Source organism: Drosophila serrata, unplaced genomic scaffold (assembly GCF_035046125.1).
Source record: "Drosophila serrata isolate PLE 108 unplaced genomic scaffold, ASM3504612v1 contig_17, whole genome shotgun sequence".
NCBI lineage: Eukaryota > Metazoa > Arthropoda > Insecta > Diptera > Drosophilidae > Drosophila > Drosophila serrata.
Genome location: NW_028256915.1, coordinates 284,575 through 306,019, shown reverse-complemented (window position 1 = coordinate 306,019; position 21,445 = coordinate 284,575). Strand labels below are relative to the sequence as shown.

Here is a 21,445-nt window from a genome sequence, read left to right as displayed (position 1 = left end):
TATATTCAAGGGCATTTTTATTATGTATGTACTTGATTTTATGCAATTCGACTTTATTTTAATTGTGTCTTGGAGACAGTTGCTTTTGTTATTGTATAGTAATTGTGTTCATTTGACAAACTTAACGATTTCTTTATATATCTTTAGTCTAAAACCGATTTGTGCATTTTTTTTAGGCATTATAAATACAGTATTTGATTAGCCGTTCGTCGCAATATGTACTTTTGTATCTCTGAACAATTCTTTTTTGTCAAAGCCAGCTTGCAAAAATGTCTAAAATGTCCATAAGATTGTTTTCGATATTCAAGGAATGGTTGTAAATAATTATATATGCTCTTATTCGATAACAATTTTAATTATTTTTCTTTTCTTTTTCTTTTTGTTTATGATAAGCCACAAGCTTTAAAGCACACTTCAATGCGGTTTGTTTAATAGGGTTACAATTTTGTTAATGATTTAATGTAGAAAAGTCCGATGCGTATTGCTTGTCGTGATAGATTCCGATTTTGTGTAAGTGTTCGTATTCGTGGAAAAAAGGGGTGGGAAGTGAGCTAATAAACTTTGTTTATTTATATTTAATTCTACTCAATGCAACAACTCTAAATAACAATCTCAAATCTCATATATGTCAATATTATATCAACTAGGTATGAATGTATAACGCTTTTCTTGGGTCTCGCCCTTTCGGTTTCTTCGCTATCAAAATATTTGCAACAACAATGAATCTAATCAAAAATACGCAATTGTACAATTCTTAGTTATTGTTCGACTGCCTCCGCAATCACTCGCCACTCTGATTCGGGGGCTAGTCCTTCCCAGAGGACCGACAACAAATCTGATCGTATAAATAAATACGCTATATAATATACAATAAATATGTATATATGTATATGTCGGTACTGTTAAATGCGTCTCTGAAAAATATACTCGCAACATTTGATTATAATTCAGGCTGCACTCGAAGGCGAGTGCCGAGTGCCATTTACATATAAATTGATCAACAACTTTAGATTTAGCCAAAGGTAGCCAAGCCAGCAACGAAGGGTCCGGCAGCCGTGGCTTGTGGCTTCTAACAACAGTAAGCTATTTTACTAGAGGAGCTACTGAATCCCGCGAGGAGCGAGTCCTCTTTTTTTCCAATTAAGTCTGCTGGTCCAGATTACGCCCAGCTTAGCAAAAACCATGCTCACATCTTCATCTTGGCTTCTTCACCATGCTGGTGGATCTGCGACGAAAATAATGCAATTCGTATAAAATAAAAATAGTTTTTTAAATGTTGAGAATCTTTTATCTTCCAGACCTTCTCACGCCGTGACGTGGACTGGCAGGGGGCGTATTGCAGGGCGAAGGCGGAGCGGAACCTCCAGACGAGCCCCTCGAGGATGATATAGACAGTGTGGAGGCTCTCGGCGCCGAGCACCCCAGGTAGATGGCCGATCCCTTGTCAGCCTCGCGTAGATCGACCCGAGACCCGTGGACGGAGGAAGGAACTGAGCCTAAGGGGGATTAAGAATTGTCATTAAAAACGTCTTTAGATGCGCATCCGACTCTCACCCGTGTAGGCGTGCAGCCCCGCCGGACTGCTCCTTGGGCGTACTCCGAATCCGCTCACCGTGCTGGCACTCCGCTGCAGCTGGGCCGAGCCGTGATCCTCCCGGGCCGAAGACTCCCTTCGACTCCCAGCGCTGCTCACACGGGCATTTCCCGACGCAGAGCCACCAGGCCGGGGTGATCGTTGGTTCTTGCCCTGCTGCTGGTAGCGCTGCTCTTGCTCTCGGCGGGCGTCCTCGAAGGCGGCGGCATACTCGGCGGCCTCGCTGGATGTACTGGGTGGCTGGTCAAGGGCGATCTCGTCCTCGGGAATGCGATCGCTGCCCACGGAGCGGCGTGCCATGGGCAGGGGCGAGTGCTTGGGCGATGTAGGGCAGGACTGGGCGGCCACGCTGCTCACGCTGAGGCTGCTGGACGAAGCGTTGGTGTTGGAGGACTGGGCACGCAGACGCGAGTGGGTCGATGCGCTGGAGGGACGGCGTCGGAACAAGCCCTTGCTGGGGTCCATGTTGCAGACGCCTGCAACATAGAAAGCAAATCAAAGAGAAAGATTTAAGCGCTTGTGGGTCTCATTGCAGTTTTATTAACTAACTAGTCTCTAACTAAGTTTTCTTTGGGCTGGATTTGGCATGACGTCGTTTGTTCAGTCTCTGAGAATTTCGTGGCGGAGGCGAGAGGTCATGGTCAAAGCCAACCGAGTCCTCCGATTCCGAATCAATGTTGTTAACGAACCGGCCCTTGTTCCTGGCTCCGTCGTAGTATCGCACATTTGCCATCAAATCCTCGCCAGAACTGCTGCTCAACGCGTCGTTCTGATCTTTTGCTGCCGAATTAAAGGCGTTCTCCTTCCACTTCTCCGTCGCAAAGCTCAGCGTATACGCCACGCTCCTCTTGACCGAACCCAATGGATCCTCTTTGCCCTCGTCTTCTCCCTCCCCATTCCTGTCAAACACCACTTGCGCACCTGTGGGACACTTCTCGCCGCGGGAACAGTTGCCCTCACAAATGTCACGATTCTGCAGAAGCTCCTGGTAGTTGTCCAGCGCCGTGGCGACTTTCGTCCGGTCAAGCTGCTCCAGAGCCGACGAGGGGAAGCGCTCCCGCAGCCGACGACGCTCCTCGGACAGCTTGAATTGCTCAAACTCCTGCAGCTGGTTCTGGAATCCTGTGTTGGGATTGGCCACTGCGCGACCGGCCCGCACCACCTTTAGGGCCTCCTTCCAGTTAAGGTGCGTGGCGGTCATAATGTAGGCGACGGCCACGGTCACTGAGCGCGACATGCCCGCCAGGCAATGGATGAGCACGTTGCCCTCGCGCAGGCGAGCGGCATGAATGAAGTCGTTGCAGACGGAGAAGTACTGGGAAAGATTCTGGTCCGGGGTGTCCGAGGCCATCACGCACAGGTAGTGCTTGTCCTGTTAGGGATCAGGTGAAAAATGCATTAATACATTGGTTAGCACACTGCGAAGAAGCATATCTTACCGGCAACAGACGTCTCGGACTGTCATGTATGGCGATGATGTGCGAGATATTGAACCTCTCCAGTTGTGTGTGATCCTTTGAGTCGCGGTAGTTGCCCACGTATAGTCCCGGCAAGACCTGAAGCAAAACGAGAGGGATAACATTAAGTCTACTTTTCAGGCTCCGAGGTTACCTCGCCCATGTGCCAGTTCATTTTGGGGCGATCAGATATCAATATATGTGTGTATCTCTGAATTTGAGTGCTGTTTATAGGCTGCTGAAAGTATTGACATTGCATGTTATTTAGTTTCAGTTGCCGTGACAACAATCGGACCAGATAAATATGGTGGTACCAGAGTAAGGAAACTCTGGCAAAACTTTCACAATACGGGGATGGCATTGGATTTTAAATCAATCGTAAAGCCTTAAAGTATGCAATGAAATATATAAATATATTGTCAAGATAATGAATAAAGTTTTTATTATTGTACCCTTGCAGAGTATTATAATTTCAGTCAGAAGTTTGCAACGCAGTGAAGGAGGCACTTCCGACCATATAAAGTATATATATTCTTGATCAGGATCAACAGCCGAGTCGATCTAGCCATGTCCGTCTGTCCTTCTGTCCGTCTGTCCGTCTGTCCGTTTCTACGCAAACTAGTCTCTCAGTTTTGAAGCTATCTGAATGAAACTTTGTAGTTTGTAGTTTGTACTCTCAATCGCATATATGTATGTCGGAACAGGCCGGATCGGACGACTATATCATATAGCTTCCATAGTAATGATCAGAAAATTTGTACAAAAAAAATTATAACTTTTTTAACTTTTATCTTATTTTTATTAATGTCTAGAAATAGTAATTTTATATGATTTTACAATTTTGTGTAAAATTTTATGAAAATCGGACTACTATATTATATAGCTGGCATAGCAGCGATCGAGAAATTTATACCATAACAAATTATAACTTTTTCAGTTTTCGACAGATTTTCATTAAATTTGAGAAATAGTTCTTTTCTATAATTCTATAATTTCGATTTTAGTTTAGTTTTATAAAAGTCTGACTACTATATCAGATAGCTGCCATACCAACGATCGTTAGATAAAGAGGAAAATGCAAAATGTTTAATGTAAGACTGTAAATATAATATCTAAAGGTGAATGAATTGAAAGCAGGCATTACTTCATGGTTTTTTAACATAAATATATATAATTTATTTTGAATTTATTCCTAGTCATCGAAGTTCTATCCTTTCTTTTTGTATTTGAGTTTGATTTTCTTATAAGCGGAGTAGTGTGGATTAAATTTATTAATATTAATAACGAATAGGGATCCAATCCAATCTACCGGATACCTAACGACTCTATCTGAGCCATAGAACCAACCTCTTATGGGGTAGAACGTCCTATCAACAGTAGGGTTATTAAAATAATCCATAATAAAAACTACACTCCATTCCTTTTGCACAAATGTTAAAAAACTCGCAAACAGATTTAATTAGTTTACAAGCTTAAACAATATCACTCTTGTACTAATAAAAGTAAAAGGAATTGGTGGTTTAGAATAATGAGGTAGTGCTGTTGGGTGTTGAGTTTATGTTATTGATAAATCTGGCTCTTACCTTGTTCATGCCATTTCCCATGTTTCTTCATTTAAAGGTTGGGCTCGGTTACTCAATTGTCAAACGAATCGGCCTGAAACGGTGCTGCAACGAGAGGGAAGGAAGGGAAGAGAATCCTTTTATTTGACAAGTTCAGGTCGGAAATGCAAACGAAGGCCAGAGGGAAATGGAAATGTGGGGAGACGCCCAAATGCATTTGTTGTGGGCCCTGGTAAAAGTGCAAGTGCAAGAGGCAAGTTGTTGCCACGGCCATGGCCGCCACTTCGCCGCAGCCGAGACATAATGGATGTCTTTGTCGCCACCTCCGTCGCGGAAGTAAGCCGGCCTTGACGTTGACTCTGCCGTGGCCCAGCTGCATCTCATTAGTGGGACAGACAGACAGACAGACAGGCAGACAAATAGTCGGGGAATGTCCTGGTATTGGGATTTGGATTAGCTTTAGGCCGAAATGCCAGAGGCCAGCACCTGGCGTGCTTGTTTGGCCCCCAAAAGTAGGCAAGGCCAGCGGAGCCCCGACTAGAGTCGAGCTGGGTCCTTGCAACAGTTGGTTAAGCTCGCTCTCCATTATGGTTCAGGACAAAGGCGAGGGCCTCGTCCCAAAGCCACGACGTGGGCATCGAGCCCGGCCCCCTCCCATGGGCTCACTTGGAATCCGCCACATTTGCATAAGTGTCTCGCGTTGAGGCACTGAGGAGAGTGTTGCCTTGTTGTAATTTCATTCCCGGCACGTTGTCGTCGGGCCACGGCCATTAGATTGACTGACACACTTGAGCAGCAGGAGCAGATAAGGCACGTGTGCTTCGCAGGCAGGAGAGCTGTCATTTACCAGTCAGCTTGTCTTGGCCAAGTAATGAACGCCCCACCACCCCGCTTCCGGGCCGGCAAAATTACGAAATGGGAGCAGTCAATCCATCGCCTTATCCTCTCCACATTCTATCGGAGGTATCGGAGGCAATTGATCAGCCCAAATGACTGCTTGGCAGCCTTTGGACAGCGGCGACATGGACTTCAAGTGCATCCAATCAGCATCACAGTGCCTATAAATAGTCTGCGCCAACTGCCGGTCGCCATTCGATTGAATAGAGCACCAGTGACACCAGGCTCGCCCCTGCATGCCACCGCGTTCCCACCCACGCTTTCGCCCAGATGCAGCACGCTGGACACTGTGCATATTGGGATTAGCGGAGAAAATTGCTGGAAAATCGCAAGCTGGAACCGTCTCGCTTGTGCGCGCAGGACGGACGTCCCTGTGTCCGGCGGAGCGTGTGTTGGTTCAGCCAGTGGTCAAATATTTGGGGGCCATGATTGAAAAACATTTTTCCATTCAATTCATGACCGACTCCTAATGAAATCGCATTGTGGCCTACCGTCCCCCTCTTCCGTCCTGCATTTCCGGGCCACTTGCCAAGGCGATTTTTCCTAAGCTCGGAAGCAAAACACAAAAAAAAAAGTGGCGCGGGCAGTTAGCAAGGAAAATGTATGGAAAACTTTAATCAAATTAAATCATTTCCCGCTCTTTTCTCTTTTCCCAGTGTTGCCCGGCGGGACCTGCCTTTGCTGCCAAGTTTTTCACTTTGCGCTTTCCCCAAATGGCGAGTTTTTCGAATACTTTTTCACTATCATTTCCCATCAATCGGCTTATAATTCGGGCTTTTTCCGCTCTCAATGTCATTCGAAACGGGGCAAGTACGTATGTAGTGTGTGCATATAAATTAGTCGTTGTCGGCCCCTTCGTCCTTGCCCCTAGCCCAATTCGTGTTCCGCCCCCTACGGTGGCAGTCAATTATATCGTTTAGACATTCAACATGAGCAATAAAATACATGCAAGCGGCACCAGAAGCCGCGCCTTCCACGCCAGGATATGCCTGGCCTGGTGACGCTTTATGACTCCATCACTTCCCGCGGTGAGTCAATGGTGGAACGGAGCGAAGCGACATGTGGATAGTACGTGGTAAAAAGAGACACTACTCGACTCTAGCGCCAGCGAAGTGGAGTCCTTCGCTGCGGAGTCTCGTCTCAGGGCGTAAACAGGACATGCTCAGCGAATCCTATACAAATATCTGTATTTATTGTACATATACAGTAGATATCTGACTTAGTCATTAATGGAATCCAATAGAATTCGTTGGTTTTAAAACTCCCTGATAGCTATCCGACCGGAATAAATGATCACGAGATAAAGTTATCGTAAAACATATCGGTTTTCTGGCCTTCTTGTAGTTTATCTTCAAACCGCCGGATACATTTTGCTGTTTACCATATTTTTAGAAAGCACTTTCCTGTTAGATGAGAAACCGGCCCCAACATATGTTTTACTCCTACCTTTATATTGATAACATAATGAACATTCTTTTGTCTCTTTAAAGAAAGTGACTTGCTCATTTAATTTAAACTCAGGTTTCTAAACAATAGGTGGATAATATATACAATATAATAAAGTAAAAGTATTATTAAATTGATGTAAATATGACTTAGTGGTAGATATCGGAGGTACCAAATCTTTTAGGTGATCAAATACTTTGCAAAGATAAAATCAAAAATATAATAAATACAATAATATTATAATTATCCAGCCTAATAACTGTCTTCTTGTTCATTTGACATGATAAGATCGTCAAGAACTTAAAGGATATTGAGCTATGATGAAATGCTATTTGTGTAATATATAAAGCATTGACTTTCTATATCTTTTATAAATTTATGACTAATAAAATTCCCTGTTTTTTCTCAATATATTTTAGCTGTTCAAAGTTATATATAGCCGATAGCTTCTGTATGCACATACAAGCGATAATTTGTGTTTCATTTTCTGCCTGGCAGGCAGTTTTAAATAAATTCAAGGGTGTCCCTTCGCTCCCGAAAACTGAGGCATAGCTTGGAGGAGATGTGCGTTGTCATGATTGCCACTTTTGAGGGGATAGGGAACCCGAGCCGAGAAAATAGCGCCGCTTTGTCTGCGGAAATGTCAAAAGACAGGGGCAAAAAACGTGGAGATGGGCCGGGATTCAGAAGCCGACCAAGCAAAACTTTCTCTCCGGAGGACACGTGCTGCCATAAAATGCTTTATTAACATGTATAGGAGCTCAAGACAGAAGTCTGAAAAGATGTTTGGTTGGTCGGTTGATTTCATAAGCTTCCAGGATTTCATTGCTCGGGGCAAACATTGGACCCGCTCCTAAACAAACTCACAACAAATACCAGCAACTATTCCGAGCTGGCCACTGGCTATCTTGCCATCCAGCCTGGCTATCCCCCGGAACCCCCTTTCGGCACCGGCTCCGACACCCTTTTTTGCCGCCAGTCATGACAGAGACAAAGTGTTGCAATCGCCGAGGCAATAAAACTGAAATTGGATCGCCTGGCATCACCTACCCCATGATGGCGCACATAATCTGAGCCAGGCGGGGGACATCAGCCTCGATTTCCCAATGCATCCTTCTTCCGAGTACGACTTTCCCCGGAACCTGTTCCGGCCAGGTCGCAGCTAATTAGCCGCTGCATTCATGACGGAGCCGTGTGCCACAGAAGCGCAGAAATTTGACAATCCGAGCGTAATGAACCACACTCGACCAGGAAACTTTCCGTGGCTGACAAAACTCAATTTAAATAAATAATTAGGCAGGCGGAGGAGGGTGAGGTGCATGACTCAGAATATTAATTTCGTTTTACATATGCAATGAGAGCGGCGGAAAAAGGTCTGCCATGTTTTTAGTGTGCAACAAGGGAAATTAAAACGAATGGGACATTCGAATTGATGGCTGTCACTGAAATTAGACAAGAATGGGAAAGTGTTTATAGTTATTATATTATAATAACTAACACTGAGACGCTTTTTGTCTTCATATATGTATGTATTTCAAGTCACTTTAATTTCTTACCTTTGAACTTGGTAGGTTAGTAGTGCTAAGGTAGATTTTCCCTCACAACAATTTGTGTTTTTTATATTGTTCGGGATTTAAGCAATAATAATAATAAATAATAAAAGAAAGAACCAGATAGGAAAAAACAGGAACAACCACCTTTACTCAAAATGTGCAAGCTTATGATATTCATGTGCGACGAAAAAGACACATGATTTATTGTTAAAAACTTGAAACCTCGTTCAATATTTTTAGCATTCCCTCTAACTAGAAATTTGTGTGGAATTGATTGTGTTAAATCCTCGGATGTCTGCTGGAGCTTGAAAAATATAATTACAGAAAGAGCCGCCTGACAGAATGGAGCTGGAGAATGGACCTTTGTCATGAAGCTCACACTCAGAAAATGTTACATTAAAACGATTTGGAAAATAAGATGCTAATAACCCATAGTTTCTGAAAAATAGGCTATATTCTTGGATTGTTCTTTAGCTTAAAGCCCTTGAATTAATATACTCTTCCATGTTAGTTTTGAGGATTAAGATTTTTGCCGCACTTGGCATGAGCAGTCACGGAGCTGGGTCTGCTGTCAGAGTTGGCCGCAGTCACGTTTCAGAGCACTTTCACACCAATTCGGCTTTGAGGGCCGGCTGACAGACCACGACCTGGCCCGTGGCGCACATTACCCATACGCCCCGTACGCCCCATAAGACCAATGGCCCCCGATTTACACGGAAAACACTTACGGTCTCTTCAAACGGAAAGGAGATTTTTGGTGGTCTAACCGCTAATTCCCAAGTTGCGTGCTAGAACCGACAAAAAATATATCTACATATATATTCGAAAGAGCCGAAAATTGCGCCGTATACGAGTGTAATTTTCAAGACATTTGCGTTTACTGGGAAGGGTCAGTCACCTAGTCCCAGTCCTCGAGGCATTGTGGAACCGTAAAGGGAATCACTCAACTTACATTAACTTCGTCGCTTGTGTCTCCTTTGCCCGCCTCCCGGTCAATGGTCAGTGGAGTCGCGACACGGGGCACCGACGACTCGCACTTCAACTTTCACTTCGATGGTGCCACACACAGAGAGCGATAGAGAGAGAGAGAGAGTGCTTGAGGAACAGAGCAGGTGGGTGGCAACTCCGGTTATATCACGGCACCACAGAGCCCCCTTTTAGCGGCGGCCGCAAACGCGAAATTTGGATTCGTTCCCCCTTGCCGCGGCGTCGTTCCGCTACCCGTTTTCTTTCAGTGTGAATACAAAACCGAACTGTGTGACAGTTAAACTGTCGCTGGCTACGGCCTGGCCATTTTTGCGTGCCGTATCGAAGGGCCGAGCAGAGCTCGTTGGAGGGGATCGGGGGCAGGGCGGCAAAGGTACCGAGTTAGTAGCGATGGCGGAACAGGGAACTGGGAAAGCCTGGCCGCAAGGAACGCAGCAGTGAAAAGTGTGAAGGAAAGTTAAAACGAGCTGCAGCCGCCTCGAGAGTTGAGTGTCCTGGAGACGGGCGCCAAACAAATCGGCTCGAGCGTTGGTCACAGACTGAGCGCGGCTCCCGCTGAGCACGGCCACGAAAGCGCTCGCCAGGACTCGGAGTCGGAACTGAGCGGCAGCGATGGCCGCGGGCATGAATGGGAATGCGCCGAGTCTGCGCAGTGTCTGGGCGCCAAAATTAAAACTCACTCAAAGCACAGCGCGGTACGAGAGCTGCGAGAGTAATCGCTTACAAAGGAGCTGCGAGAGAGTGCGTAAAAACCTTTGATTCAGTTATATAATGGAAGGGGCGAATGGCAAGGTTTTTGTGAGTGGTGTGGCACCTGGCGGTGGGCAATTAACGCTCAAATAACAATAATCAACGTATTGCCCCAAAACCCATAACCACCGATTGCTGAGACGGTTAATCGAGCCGATGTTGGGCAGTGGCACTAATATATTTACTACTCACAGAGATTATCGCTCAGTAGGGGACAGAGGGAATAACAATTGTAATATCCTGCCGCTTTCGAAATACCCTTACAAAAGCTTTGCAGTATAGTGAAGCAGTTATTTCAGACCCTAAATGGTATATATACTTACATTTTTCTGATCAGCAATCGAGTAGATCTAGCCATATGATTTTATGGCAATGAGAGCTTTTAGTTATTTATTTGAATACTTATTTTTATTTATATTTTAATTGAATTCGTCCGATAAGTACGTGCATTTCGTGGATACGTTTTTCAATATGAATTTGTTTGCGTATAAACTGACATGTCTATATCCACTCGGCTTTTGAAGCTAAATAAGAATACAAATATTTTACATTTTTATTGCATCGATAAGGTTAGGGTTTTTGAAATTTTGTTTGTTTTTTTTTTTTTCATTATGTTTTTTAAATGTTATAATTTAAAATTTAATTTTACAAGTTTTAATTTTAATAAATAGGGAACTTTAAAAACCTCCGAAATCCTTAAATGCCATGTTTTTGTGATATTATATTATATTATGATATTACATATTCTGATATGAAATAATAGGCTTTTGTTTTCAATTAATTTGTTGAATGCATTAATGGTTAATGGATATTACTTGTAGTTACTTAAGGGGTTAGACAGCCGTGAAATAAAAAAAAAAAATCGTTTATTTGTACATAATATTCTTGCGGTCATTTTGCTCCCATTTGCTCAAAAAGTTTTCTCTTCAAAAACGGCAACGTCATGATATACCTGTATTTATATAGTTTAACAAAAATGTAGCTTTCGGGTTTCGAATAAAAATTGTGCTGTCCAGCATGTGCAACATGGGACCGTTCGCTAAGAAAAGTGTCTTATTAGACTGTCATATCTTCGCCATTCGGAATATTTAAATTCCTCCAATAATTATTTTCTAGTTAGCATATGTACATTGATATCCAATTAATAAAAAATTTTATTTTTAATAGCTTTGGCAAAATTCATTTTTGAAATACCCTCCAATTTTTAGGCGTTCAGGGTGGTTTAACCCCTTAAACAAATCAAGAGTTTCTGTAAAATACTGTGTTTAAACTTTTTAGCTATCTTTTCTGATTAAGACGTACATATTTTCGATTTGGTTTCCTTTTAAATTGCTGAGCGAAATAAGCTTTGAGCCACTGTATATGCACTATATATACACTTGATGGGGTCGGAAACGACTCTATTCAGTGCTTCACATATTTCTGATATAGATATTACGAAGTTTTTATACTCTACAAGAAATTATTACTCTACATAAACATAATAAATTAAAATTGTACCAATTGGTACACAAACACACATACATACATGTCTGTTTTATGGATGCTGATCAGAAATGTCGAGTGTAGAAGATCATGTTTAAAATAAATATATATTTATACATGTACATGGACATTTAAAGATGTAGATGGTTTATGACACATGTACATACATATAAATGTATATTAAAATATATAGATTGTTTATCTAGCACCCAAAATTTGCTTTGAATCGAATGACTCATATCATAAAAAGGTACATACATACATATGTACATTCAAACGTAAATATGTATGTATGGACGGATGTAAGGCGAACAGCTGGCCAACAACTGGCGTTAATCAGCTGATTGGTGGGCGAGAATGGGTGGCTATCGAAGACTTTCTGTCGCTGGCGGGGTGCACATGGTGTATTGCAAAACCTGGATCATTAGTCACTGATCGATTGATTTCGCTCGTTAGTGGGCGACGACAACTGTTTACTGCCTCTGCTTTTGTTTCTCGTATCGCTCTTTTTTCATATTGCACTTTGGCGGCAATGACGATGAAGATACATATGTATGCATATACGTGTGTAGATACATCTGTACATCAGTACGTGTACACACGAGAATATGTGTGCTTGGCGAACATGTAGGCGGCCCGACAGGCTTACGGTTCTAGAAGCCATGCGAATGCCGCCGAGGAATGCGTCTCAGAGAGCCGCTCTCGGCCAACTTTCTAGCCCCAATAGCCACAATCGTCTATTTATAAGTCTGATGTGTGTGTATCTTTGCAATGATCGGAGCACACAGAGAGCGGCAACTGGAGCGCCGTTCCGATCGGGAGAGCGCGGAGTGAGGCCCTGGGCCCGAGACCCGTGAGACAGTGTGGAATATTTACCAATTAAGGCCTTAAGGAAGCCAAGCAAAGCTTACACGGGCACAGGCACAAGTGCACGCACACTTGGCCACACTGGCCCGACATGTCCAATGAGAGAGCGGCCAGAAAGCAGCGCTGAGAGCGCCACATTGCGGCTGACGGAGGCTAACGCTAAAGGCGAATGGCGAATGGCGAATGGAGACGGTGGCGCTCAGTCGACGAACAACTTTGGCAGCGTAAAGACGCCGTGGACGCAATTGCCGTGGATGTGGCAAATAACTGCGAAGAGCAACAAATCATAGTGTGTGCGCCAGTGTGTGTGTGTGTGCGTGTGTGTGGGTCGACGGCAATGTGCATAAATAAAAAATCTATATATATTTTTTAAATTGAATTTAGAAAAGCGAACGCACACACACTAGAGAGAAAGAGAGAGAGCGAGAGCGCGCGGCAAAAGCTTGCAGCGGAAATACTGAAAAGCAAAGTGGAAGTAAAAAAGTGCCTGTGTATGTGTGCGGCCGCTAGAAAGTGTGGCCAAAAGTGACATCACACTCCGGGGCAGCAGAGCTGCGATAGCAGGAGCACCAGGAGCACATCAGCGAGAAATCGCGCGCCGCCTCGCGGAACATACCAGAACGAGAACAAGTCGCACGCGTCGTCGCTCAAGGTGAGCCCGCGCAACCGCACACCATCCCGCTCCCCGCTTCCCGCTCCCCCGCTTACTAGCCACCGACGCGTCCCGTCCAAAAATTAATCTCAACAACTGGCACGACAAATAGTCGCCGACGAAAAGTCAGAGCCAAGTATCAAACGAAGGAAAGAAATAAATAAAACAAATTCTCGATACGCAGCGAGGTGCGTTGTTGAAACGATTCGGTAGCGGACGTGGAACGGCAGAAGCAGCGAGATGAAGCCCACTGTGATGACACCCAACCAGGCCCAAAGCAACGCCGGCGCCAACGGGGCCCCTGGTGGAGGCGCCGGATCAGGTGTCAACATACCCATCAACCGGGAGTACGCCGGGGGCGCCTACGGATCGCCCCAGCAGCAGGCGGCGCATCAGCAGCACCCCCAGTTCCACAGTCCCCAGGCGACGTACGGATCGCCCAGGCAGCAGTTCCAGCAGGTTCCCCCCAGCCAGCAGCAGCAGCACTTTCAGGTGAGTAGCCGTTGGCTACCAATGGCCGTTCGTTCGGGCCAGGGGAGTGAGAGAGCTACAAGGTTGGCGCCCGGCAAGGTCGTCTCTTCCAGATTCGGCCCCAACCTCGACCTCGATCGCATGTTCAAGTCATTATTTTCGTAGCTCGCTGTAGAAGCGGAAATTCCCACAGTGGAGCTTCTCCAAAGGGGACACTTTCAAGGAAATTGCCTGTTTCCCCTTCAAATTGTTTGCTTGAAAGTAAAGTAAAGGCATACGCCATTCCCCTTATTTGTATAACATTCAATTAACTGAAGAATATAAATAATGTTTAAAATGTAGTTAAAAAGATTGTTCAAGGTGGAATTTTAAAATTCTAAAAGCGGTCCATAATCAGAAGTTTTAAAATTCTCATAAGTTGTATTGATACATATCGTAAATATTTAAAAAATTATTTGCGAATAGTGTATACTTAAGGTGTAAGAAAAAATACATCAAAAAGCTATCAGAATCTTTTGATACCCATTGAAATGGGAAACTCTTTGTTGTTCAATTTCGATTCAGCAATTCTTCCTTTTATGTACGTTGAATTCGCTGCGGCACTGAGCACAATATCTACATAGATTCTAGAATATTCTAGGATATGTATATGTAGATATATGTATGTATATAAACTGGCTGGTGATAATAAATAAATAGAAGAAAGCATCATTAAACGACGCTAAATATATGGGAGGCGTTGCGTAAATAATTTGATTTACTTAAAATCTGAAAAGCAGTTGCTGTCAGTCTTTGTTAAAGGGAACTCTGAGGTTGTTTCCCTCTCTCAGACTGGCCAACGTTGCGTATGATTAATGCCGCAACATTTGCGGAATTTTACCAGAGTCAAGAAGTACAGCTGTTTTTGGGGGCCTAATCTAATAGCCAGCAATCCAAATCTATAAAGAACAAATGCTTGAAAATATTTAAAAATTTCTAGAAGAAAACACACAAGTGGCGCGTTGCTCTGGCCGTCGTTCTCTTTCCTTTTTTTTGGCGTCGAGTCTCTCTCAGTCTCTGTAGCTCTTGAGTTGTTGACTAAGTTCTGTGTACGACTGCGATTTCCACTGTATGTGGGCTCCGTACAGTAATATATGCATATATGTATGTACATATGTGATGTTGATGTTTATGTGTGTGCACATCTCTGAGTTGTCTAATAGGAATCGTAGGCGGTTTTCTGTTGCTCAACTTTTGGCCAACCCATGCGGGGGCCAACGCGATGCGTCGATGACGTTGACGTTACTAAAAACGTAATCCGCAAAAGCTTTTACAGTGGGATGGTTAAGCAGAGCCAATTATAGTGCATGAGAAAATTGAATTCGCTTAATTTCATGGTAATTAGTTCCACTGAATGTAGTTTACCAAGACTGACATCCTATTTTTATACTTTTTATATAGAGTCCTAGTTTTTACAAAGCCTTTTTAATCGACCATAAAATGGTTATCATAATGACAAGCTCTTTCAAAATAATTTGTTTGCTCCCCACCATAATGCGGATTCCCAGAAATCGTAGGCTTCTCACCCCATACCCAATGCCCTTTCATGGCAGACTCCAAGAGAGACTTGAGGAAAACACAGACTCGGAGAGAGAAACTGCGAGAAGCAGCCAGAACGTGCCAGCGGGTCCGGGAGTGGGCGACAGCCGCCTTAAAAGACCTTCTGCGCCGGCTGCTCGCCTCATTCGCAGCCAAACAATCGAACAAAGTGCGTCACATCACCGAGCGGATATCGAAAACTGAGAGCCAGACAAGGCTGACTGACCGCAAAACTACGAGTAGCAAAATAATCGCCAAGCAGCAGTGCTCATTGATAAAATAAACAAATAAAGTCAGGTCCGAGTGCTTGTCGAAGAGACAGGAAGGTAGGCTCGCTGCTCCACTCCCTCCGCCATCGTTCCCCAACAGCTGTTCATTCACTTCGCATTGACATCACTCGCCATTTGAGCTAGTTGTTGTCTTTTGCCCACACAAACATACTGCCTGGGGCTCTGAGTCACCTGTTATTTATAAACAATTCGCCCACTTTGCCAAACAATTTGCACTTTTCCTACCCTCCCTTACTACCGTTCTCATAAAGCACGCTCTCTCTCTCTCTCTCTCTCTGTGATTGCAGCCGACCTTTGGATTCGAACCGGACATGGACATGGATAATATGTTTCCACGCTCCCACCTGGGCAGGATGCATGACCCCTTCGCGGGCTTCGGCGACTCACGTAAGAGGAGCAGTTTGCATGGTCCCAATGCCCAAGCTCATGCTGACGATGCCTTTCAATCCTATTTCGACGACGCAGACTTCGGTTTTCCCAGGTTCGCGACGATGGGACGGCGTGGACGCATGGCCGGCGGCGGCAACAATCACATGGAGCACGACGACGACTTTTTCAACAGGCTGCCATCGGAGTTCCGCCAGTATATTCCTGACGGATTTGGGGCTAGACGTGGGGCCGCTCCCGGGGCCAGTCATGTTGCCCAACATCCGCCGCCGCAGCAGCACCAGCCGCATCCTCAACAGTCATACGCCGCATACGATGTGCCGCCGCAGCACATGTCGCAGCAGGGATTCGGTGTATCCCCACAGCAACAAGTGCCGCAGTCGCCTTCCAAGCGGCTCTGTGACGCTGCCATCCAGACGGAGGACCCTGCTGGGCGATCGGAGGTGGACTGCGCCCCGTCAGCTAACTTGAGCCAACATGGACTACGCAACACAGTCGACATGGGCGTTAAAAGCGCCGCTGAGCAAGACATGGGCCTGAGGGCGCACTCCGCCCCACCACCAGAGCAGCAGCAACAGAACCTGCAGTACCAGCAGCAGCAGCAGCAACATCAGCGTGCTATGCCTCCACCCGGAGGTCAGCAGCAGCAATTCGGTACCCAGACCAGTCCCCCAGTTCAGGGTCAACAGTATCCGGGGCAAAGGCAGCCGCAGCCGCCACTCAAGTCGTACTATGCACCCCAACAGCAGACACATCCCCAACAGAAGCAGCCGACTCCACCGCCAGCCCCACAGACTCCTGGCGGCACAAATGTGCGAACTATTCCCATCTTCGTAGAAGGTCGCACCGAGCCCATTATCAACGCCCACAAGGAGATCCCCACACAAAATGCCCCTCCCAGCGCCCAGGAGAGTGCTGAGGCACACGCGCAGGCCCAGTCTCACTTTGCGCAACAACAGCGGCCCACGCCACTTAATACTCAGCAGCCGTACCTCGATCAGGAGATGCCAGGAGGAGTTGCTGCTGAGGGAGCAGCTGGTTTGCCGCCGCAAACACCACACACCCTCGACTCCATCAATAAGATCCAGGACATTCAGCGCGATGTGCTGGAGTTGATGGGCAAGGTGGAGCAGTTCAAGGGCACCCGTCAGGACAAGGAATACGTCTACTTGGACGAGATGCTGACGCGCAACCTGCTCAAGCTGGACACCATCGACACGAACGGAAAGGATAGCATTCGCCTAGCTAGAAAAGAAGCCATCAAGTAAGATCCCCCACGACGAGGGTAAATATTTGTTGACTAACTCACTTTTTCATTTCAGATGCATTCAGGCGTCGATTAATGTGCTGGAAGCCAAGGCCGAGGAAAATGCACGAGCAGCGTCGGGGGCAGCAGCTCCAACCTCCACCGCAGAAGAGCCGGTGAAGATGGATGCAGTTGCTGTCTCAGACTCTGCGGTGCAAGGTGCAGAGCCAGTGACCCCACAGCCACAGGATGCTACGAAGATCCAGGAGCCTATCCCCCTGCCGCCGCCACCAAACGCTGCAGTGCCAGAGACCAGTGGAGCAGCAGGTCCCGAATCGGTCCCTGAAGAGCAGCACGCCGCTAGCCAGAATGTCGCCCAAACCGGGACGACTACAACGACGTCGGAATGATGAACACAGCGCCTCTACAAAGCAACCGTTTCGAAGCAGCTACGAAAATTAACCAAATTTAAGTGACAGGAAGGCGATCGGAGACGACTCAATTGGGACACATTTAAGGACAGCGCCAGACTTGATTTGACAGAAATCGGAGATAATCCGGTTAAAAGGAGAGCTAGCGATGTACGTCCTTGCTAGAAATTGTTAGCAGGATTCAGACGCGACAAACTCGTACTATGTAAGCATGCAAATCTCATGTGACAGCATCATTGAGTGTGACAAACACTCATCCCACTCATCCTCAGGCGTCATGCACCCCATATGTAGATTAGGCTAGTAAGGAAATTGATATTGAGAAAAGTGCCTGCATAAACGTAATTCGGAAGTTAACATAACGATTTTGTTGTATTTCGTATGCCCTACATACATTTTAAAGAGCTGATTATGATTAAGCTATAGATCACCATGATGATAATTTTGAAGCCGAGTCCAGTTTTTATACGTATTTTGTGTCAGACAGCCCCCCTACGGACAGCAAGTGGTCGTATGATCTCATACAAATCTACAGCAATTGTGATTGGTTGCTACCGCCACTTACACCCAAAAACCACACCAACATCACCATCAACAGGGCACCATTTACGGCTTTGCTGCAGCTAAATTGTTAAACAAAAGAAAAAAAAAAAAAAAAAAACAACTTGTGAAACAACTAAGATTAAACTATTTATGCTACTAATTAATGCGAGAATAAATGTAGATATTGTTGACCAAACTTTTTATTGTTGCACAATTACCAAAATTTATTATCGAAAGGTTTTATAATTCTCATCGATATTAAAATTACAATTACAATATGTATACAAAAAGCCCCGGGATCTGGGATGGAGCGCATCTTAAATACTGACTGAGTGGCGAAACTCTATATAATAGATATCTTAAGAACATTTTAAAAGGACGCAACACGGCTTCTGCAATCAAAGCCAAAACAATGATATAGTATGTATGTATACACAAATATGGGAACAACAAATGAATGGTTGGCAGGGAGTATACGATTACGATATATGTATATATATGTGGGTATGTTGATACAAAACAGACGCGTCGTGTACGATAAAAATCTTATAGTCGCATATAGTCATCGTTGAATCTCTTAGGTTTATCCCATTATTGTTCAAGAGTGTGTAGTACGGGCAATGTGTTTAAGTAGCTATAGTCCGGATCTAAAATGCAGAAGCTAGAAGCTACCTGCTGTTGGTGTAGATTTCCCAGCTGCTTGGCAATTGGAAACTCGCCTAGTTGATTATCTCGACATAATTTGCCGGAAACAGTCCATAGGTTCCATCAGGGCCCAGGCCCTGCCACCATCCCTCATCGATTTGATCGATATGTGTAATGACATCGCCCGGATCAAACGTAATCTCCGACTCGTCGGCAGCTTGATAGTCGTAAAGAGCTCGAGCTCGCAGACCCAAATCGCCAAGGCTTTCTTGGCAAATGAAATCGTCTTCGTTCACCAGATCTGTCACTGCAAAATAAGTAGAGTTGGTGGGGATTTTTTTTGAATAGCGCAACTATACGGAACTTACGGGCATTTCTTTCTAACGTGCTAAGGCCGCTAGTCTTCGTCGATTGAGATTGCTGCACGGTGACCGACACTTTGGTGCGCACTTCCTCCTCCTGCTCCTGGTACACGGCCGTGTCGGTTTCATTAGAAGACGTTGTCTCATCGGGAGACTGCGATTGCAGTGAGTTTGTTTTGCTGTGTGGCGATCGCTTGATGGTCGAGAACTGCTCGCTCTCGTGAGCCAGCGGTAAGTCGTCTACCGGTTGAGTCTCCTCCACCTCGGCAATTGCCGAGACAACCTCGGCAGCCACAGGGGCAGCAACCACTGATGCAGGAGTCTCCACTGGCAGTGGTTGGGCGGGAGATACTGCGCGTGGTGGTGAAGGCACAGATGCGTCTTGAGGCTGATTTTGGTTAAATACGTTTATACGCTGAGCAATAGAGTTGCGTGCGGGTTTCGCTGGTGGTTGCGTGTTGAGCCTACAGAACAGAGAGGAGTTTAGTTTGGGATCTATTAGGTGAAATGCCTTCTTACTTGGACTGAAGTTGGCCCTCACTGGTGTGCTTGGTGAACATGGCCTTGGCAGCACCTACACGCGAGCCAATCAATTCGCGGGCTTCCTGGTTCCTTGCCTGACGCATGCGCTCCGCATCCGTCAGATTATTGGCAAACCCTGGTGCAGTCTTCTCCGGACTAAGTGGCTGCGGGGAGCTGTGAACAATAGCAGAGATTATTGACTAATCTCACATTTTTTAAAGAAATTTAACTTACGTTTTTATGGGAACATGAGCCGGCTGGAGCTTGGTGCTGCTTATAACCAACTTTTCCCGCTCCTTATGCTCCTTCTCTTCGCGGCTGCGTTGTTCTAGTTCTAGCTTTTGCAACTCCATACGCTTTGCTTCTTTCTCCGCCTCTAGACGCCGCTTCTCCTCGGCTTCCTCCTTCTTCCAGAAGTCCTGCATGACACTGGCGTTGAGCTCTTTGGTGGGAATGACTCTGGAATAGTTGGTCCCAACCGGCGCCTTCTGTTCCTCTGTGACTCCACGCGGCTCTTTAAAGCTGTAAGCTGAGCTCACAGTGCTCAATTTCTTGAGAAGCCGTTCCAAGTCGATGTCATCCTCGTTGCGGGCGTTAATAGTCAGGTGGGCCCCTGAAAGAAGGTTGCCCACGTCACGGATGTGGTTGGCACAAGTGCCTTTGCGTAGCACTGGTGCGCCCTCTCCCTTTGAATGGGGAATCAGGTAAAACAGCCATGGTTAGATTATGCGTGCGGCGATAAGATTACGCGCTTACTCACCTGCCAGTTGATGAGTAAGTATTTGTTGAGGCCAGTTTTCGGGTCCTCTATGCGGACGAAAGCGTACATTATCTTGCCGCTGTTAAGGTCTTCCGTCAGCTCCTCCACTCCGCCGTCGCCGGTGCCCACGACCTTCAGTTCGTTGGTCTGACCCTCGTAGCCGAACAAGGACCAGTTAGTACCGCTTTTGTCGTCCAGCACATCCTTCCATGCCGCCACGATCTGGGACCGATTCTTTTCAAAGCTAACGGCCATGGCTCGCGTCTAAACGACCTGGAACAAAGAAATCTTTGCCAGCTTTCACTAGCGAGCCGTATTTGGGTGCCTGCGACTTCAAGTGAAAGCCAATGCCCCACGATAACTCCCAGTCTTTCCGCTGGCCTCTGCTGTAGTTTTAATTAAATGCCAGACTACTGCAGCCGCTTTGCAAGCACACACACAGAACCACCAGCAGAACAACAGAAGGGGTCGGGCGATTGATTTTCCAGTCCCCGCAGGTGCGACAAGTGTAAAAATTTTGTTCTCTGGCAGAAATCTCTGGTTAACGCCTGTAATTTGGTTCTAAGTTTGGCTCAGGCGAAATAGCACTTAATTAAATCATACAATTTATATTCTTATTAACTGTTCGCGGGCGGCGACCTACACAATTTTTTTGCACCAAGGTGTTGCCAATTTAGCTTTTTTAATGCTAGATCTAGCATATTTGAAAATAGAAAAGTTTGTACAATTTTCAGCTAGCTTAATCCTGTAAAATAGCTGTTTGCAATGTTCAATTCAAATGCTTTCTCTATCGTGGTCCAATTGTAAAGATTAACAAGTTTTTGGTCAACTTGTTGTTAAATAATTTAAATTGTGTAATGAAATGTATTAAAATAATTCATATGTATTACTAACCATAATTAATTAAATAAATACTTTAAAAACATGGTTGTTTTTTATAAAACAACAGCTGATATACAT

General features: G+C 45.4%; 3 protein-coding genes across 13 annotated transcripts; 1 reads left to right on the top strand and 2 right to left on the bottom strand.

Moving 5' to 3' along the window:
• Positions 1 to 10,097, bottom strand: LOC110189966 (dual specificity protein phosphatase 22). 6 transcript variants are annotated; one of them, XM_020960255.2, is made up of 7 exons: positions 9,462 to 10,097; positions 4,635 to 4,718; positions 3,034 to 3,150; positions 2,516 to 2,966; positions 1,555 to 2,070; positions 1,301 to 1,496; positions 1 to 1,225 (listed from the first exon to the last, which is right to left on the bottom strand). In XM_020960255.2, exons 2-7 carry the CDS (start codon positions 4,653 to 4,655, stop codon positions 1,195 to 1,197), a joined length of 1,332 nt encoding a protein of 443 aa, XP_020815914.2. In that variant the 5' UTR covers positions 4,656 to 4,718; positions 9,462 to 10,097; the 3' UTR covers positions 1 to 1,194. The 6 variants fall into 6 exon arrangements, with proteins under 6 accessions (XP_020815914.2, XP_086684699.1, XP_086684690.1 ...); XM_086828573.1 differs by lacking the exons at positions 4,635 to 4,718; positions 9,462 to 10,097 and adding an exon at positions 3,206 to 3,370; XM_086828563.1 differs by lacking the exons at positions 1 to 1,225; positions 1,301 to 1,496 and having other exon boundaries at positions 1,977 to 2,070; positions 2,144 to 2,966.
• A 2,579-nt stretch (positions 10,098 to 12,676) lies between these two features.
• Positions 12,677 to 18,392, top strand: stv (BAG domain-containing protein starvin). 6 transcript variants are annotated; one of them, XM_086828534.1, is made up of 5 exons: positions 12,744 to 12,887; positions 12,983 to 13,742; positions 15,877 to 15,976; positions 16,055 to 17,240; positions 17,299 to 18,392. In XM_086828534.1, exons 2-5 carry the CDS (start codon positions 13,491 to 13,493, stop codon positions 17,630 to 17,632), a joined length of 1,872 nt encoding a protein of 623 aa, XP_086684660.1. In that variant the 5' UTR covers positions 12,744 to 12,887; positions 12,983 to 13,490; the 3' UTR covers positions 17,633 to 18,392. The 6 variants fall into 6 exon arrangements, with proteins under 6 accessions (XP_020815840.2, XP_020815842.2, XP_086684660.1 ...); XM_020960183.2 differs by having other exon boundaries at positions 12,701 to 13,742; XM_020960182.2 differs by having other exon boundaries at positions 15,877 to 17,240.
• On the bottom strand, positions 18,379 to 21,202 carry Abp1 (Actin binding protein 1). Its single transcript, XM_020960185.2, has 5 exons — positions 20,486 to 21,202; positions 19,960 to 20,411; positions 19,723 to 19,899; positions 19,210 to 19,667; positions 18,379 to 19,148 (listed from the first exon to the last, which is right to left on the bottom strand). The coding sequence occupies exons 1-5, from the start codon at positions 20,738 to 20,740 to the stop codon at positions 18,916 to 18,918; spliced, it is 1,575 nt and encodes a 524-aa protein (XP_020815844.2). The 5' UTR covers positions 20,741 to 21,202; the 3' UTR covers positions 18,379 to 18,915.
• Between the last annotated feature and the right edge of the window lie 243 nt (positions 21,203 to 21,445).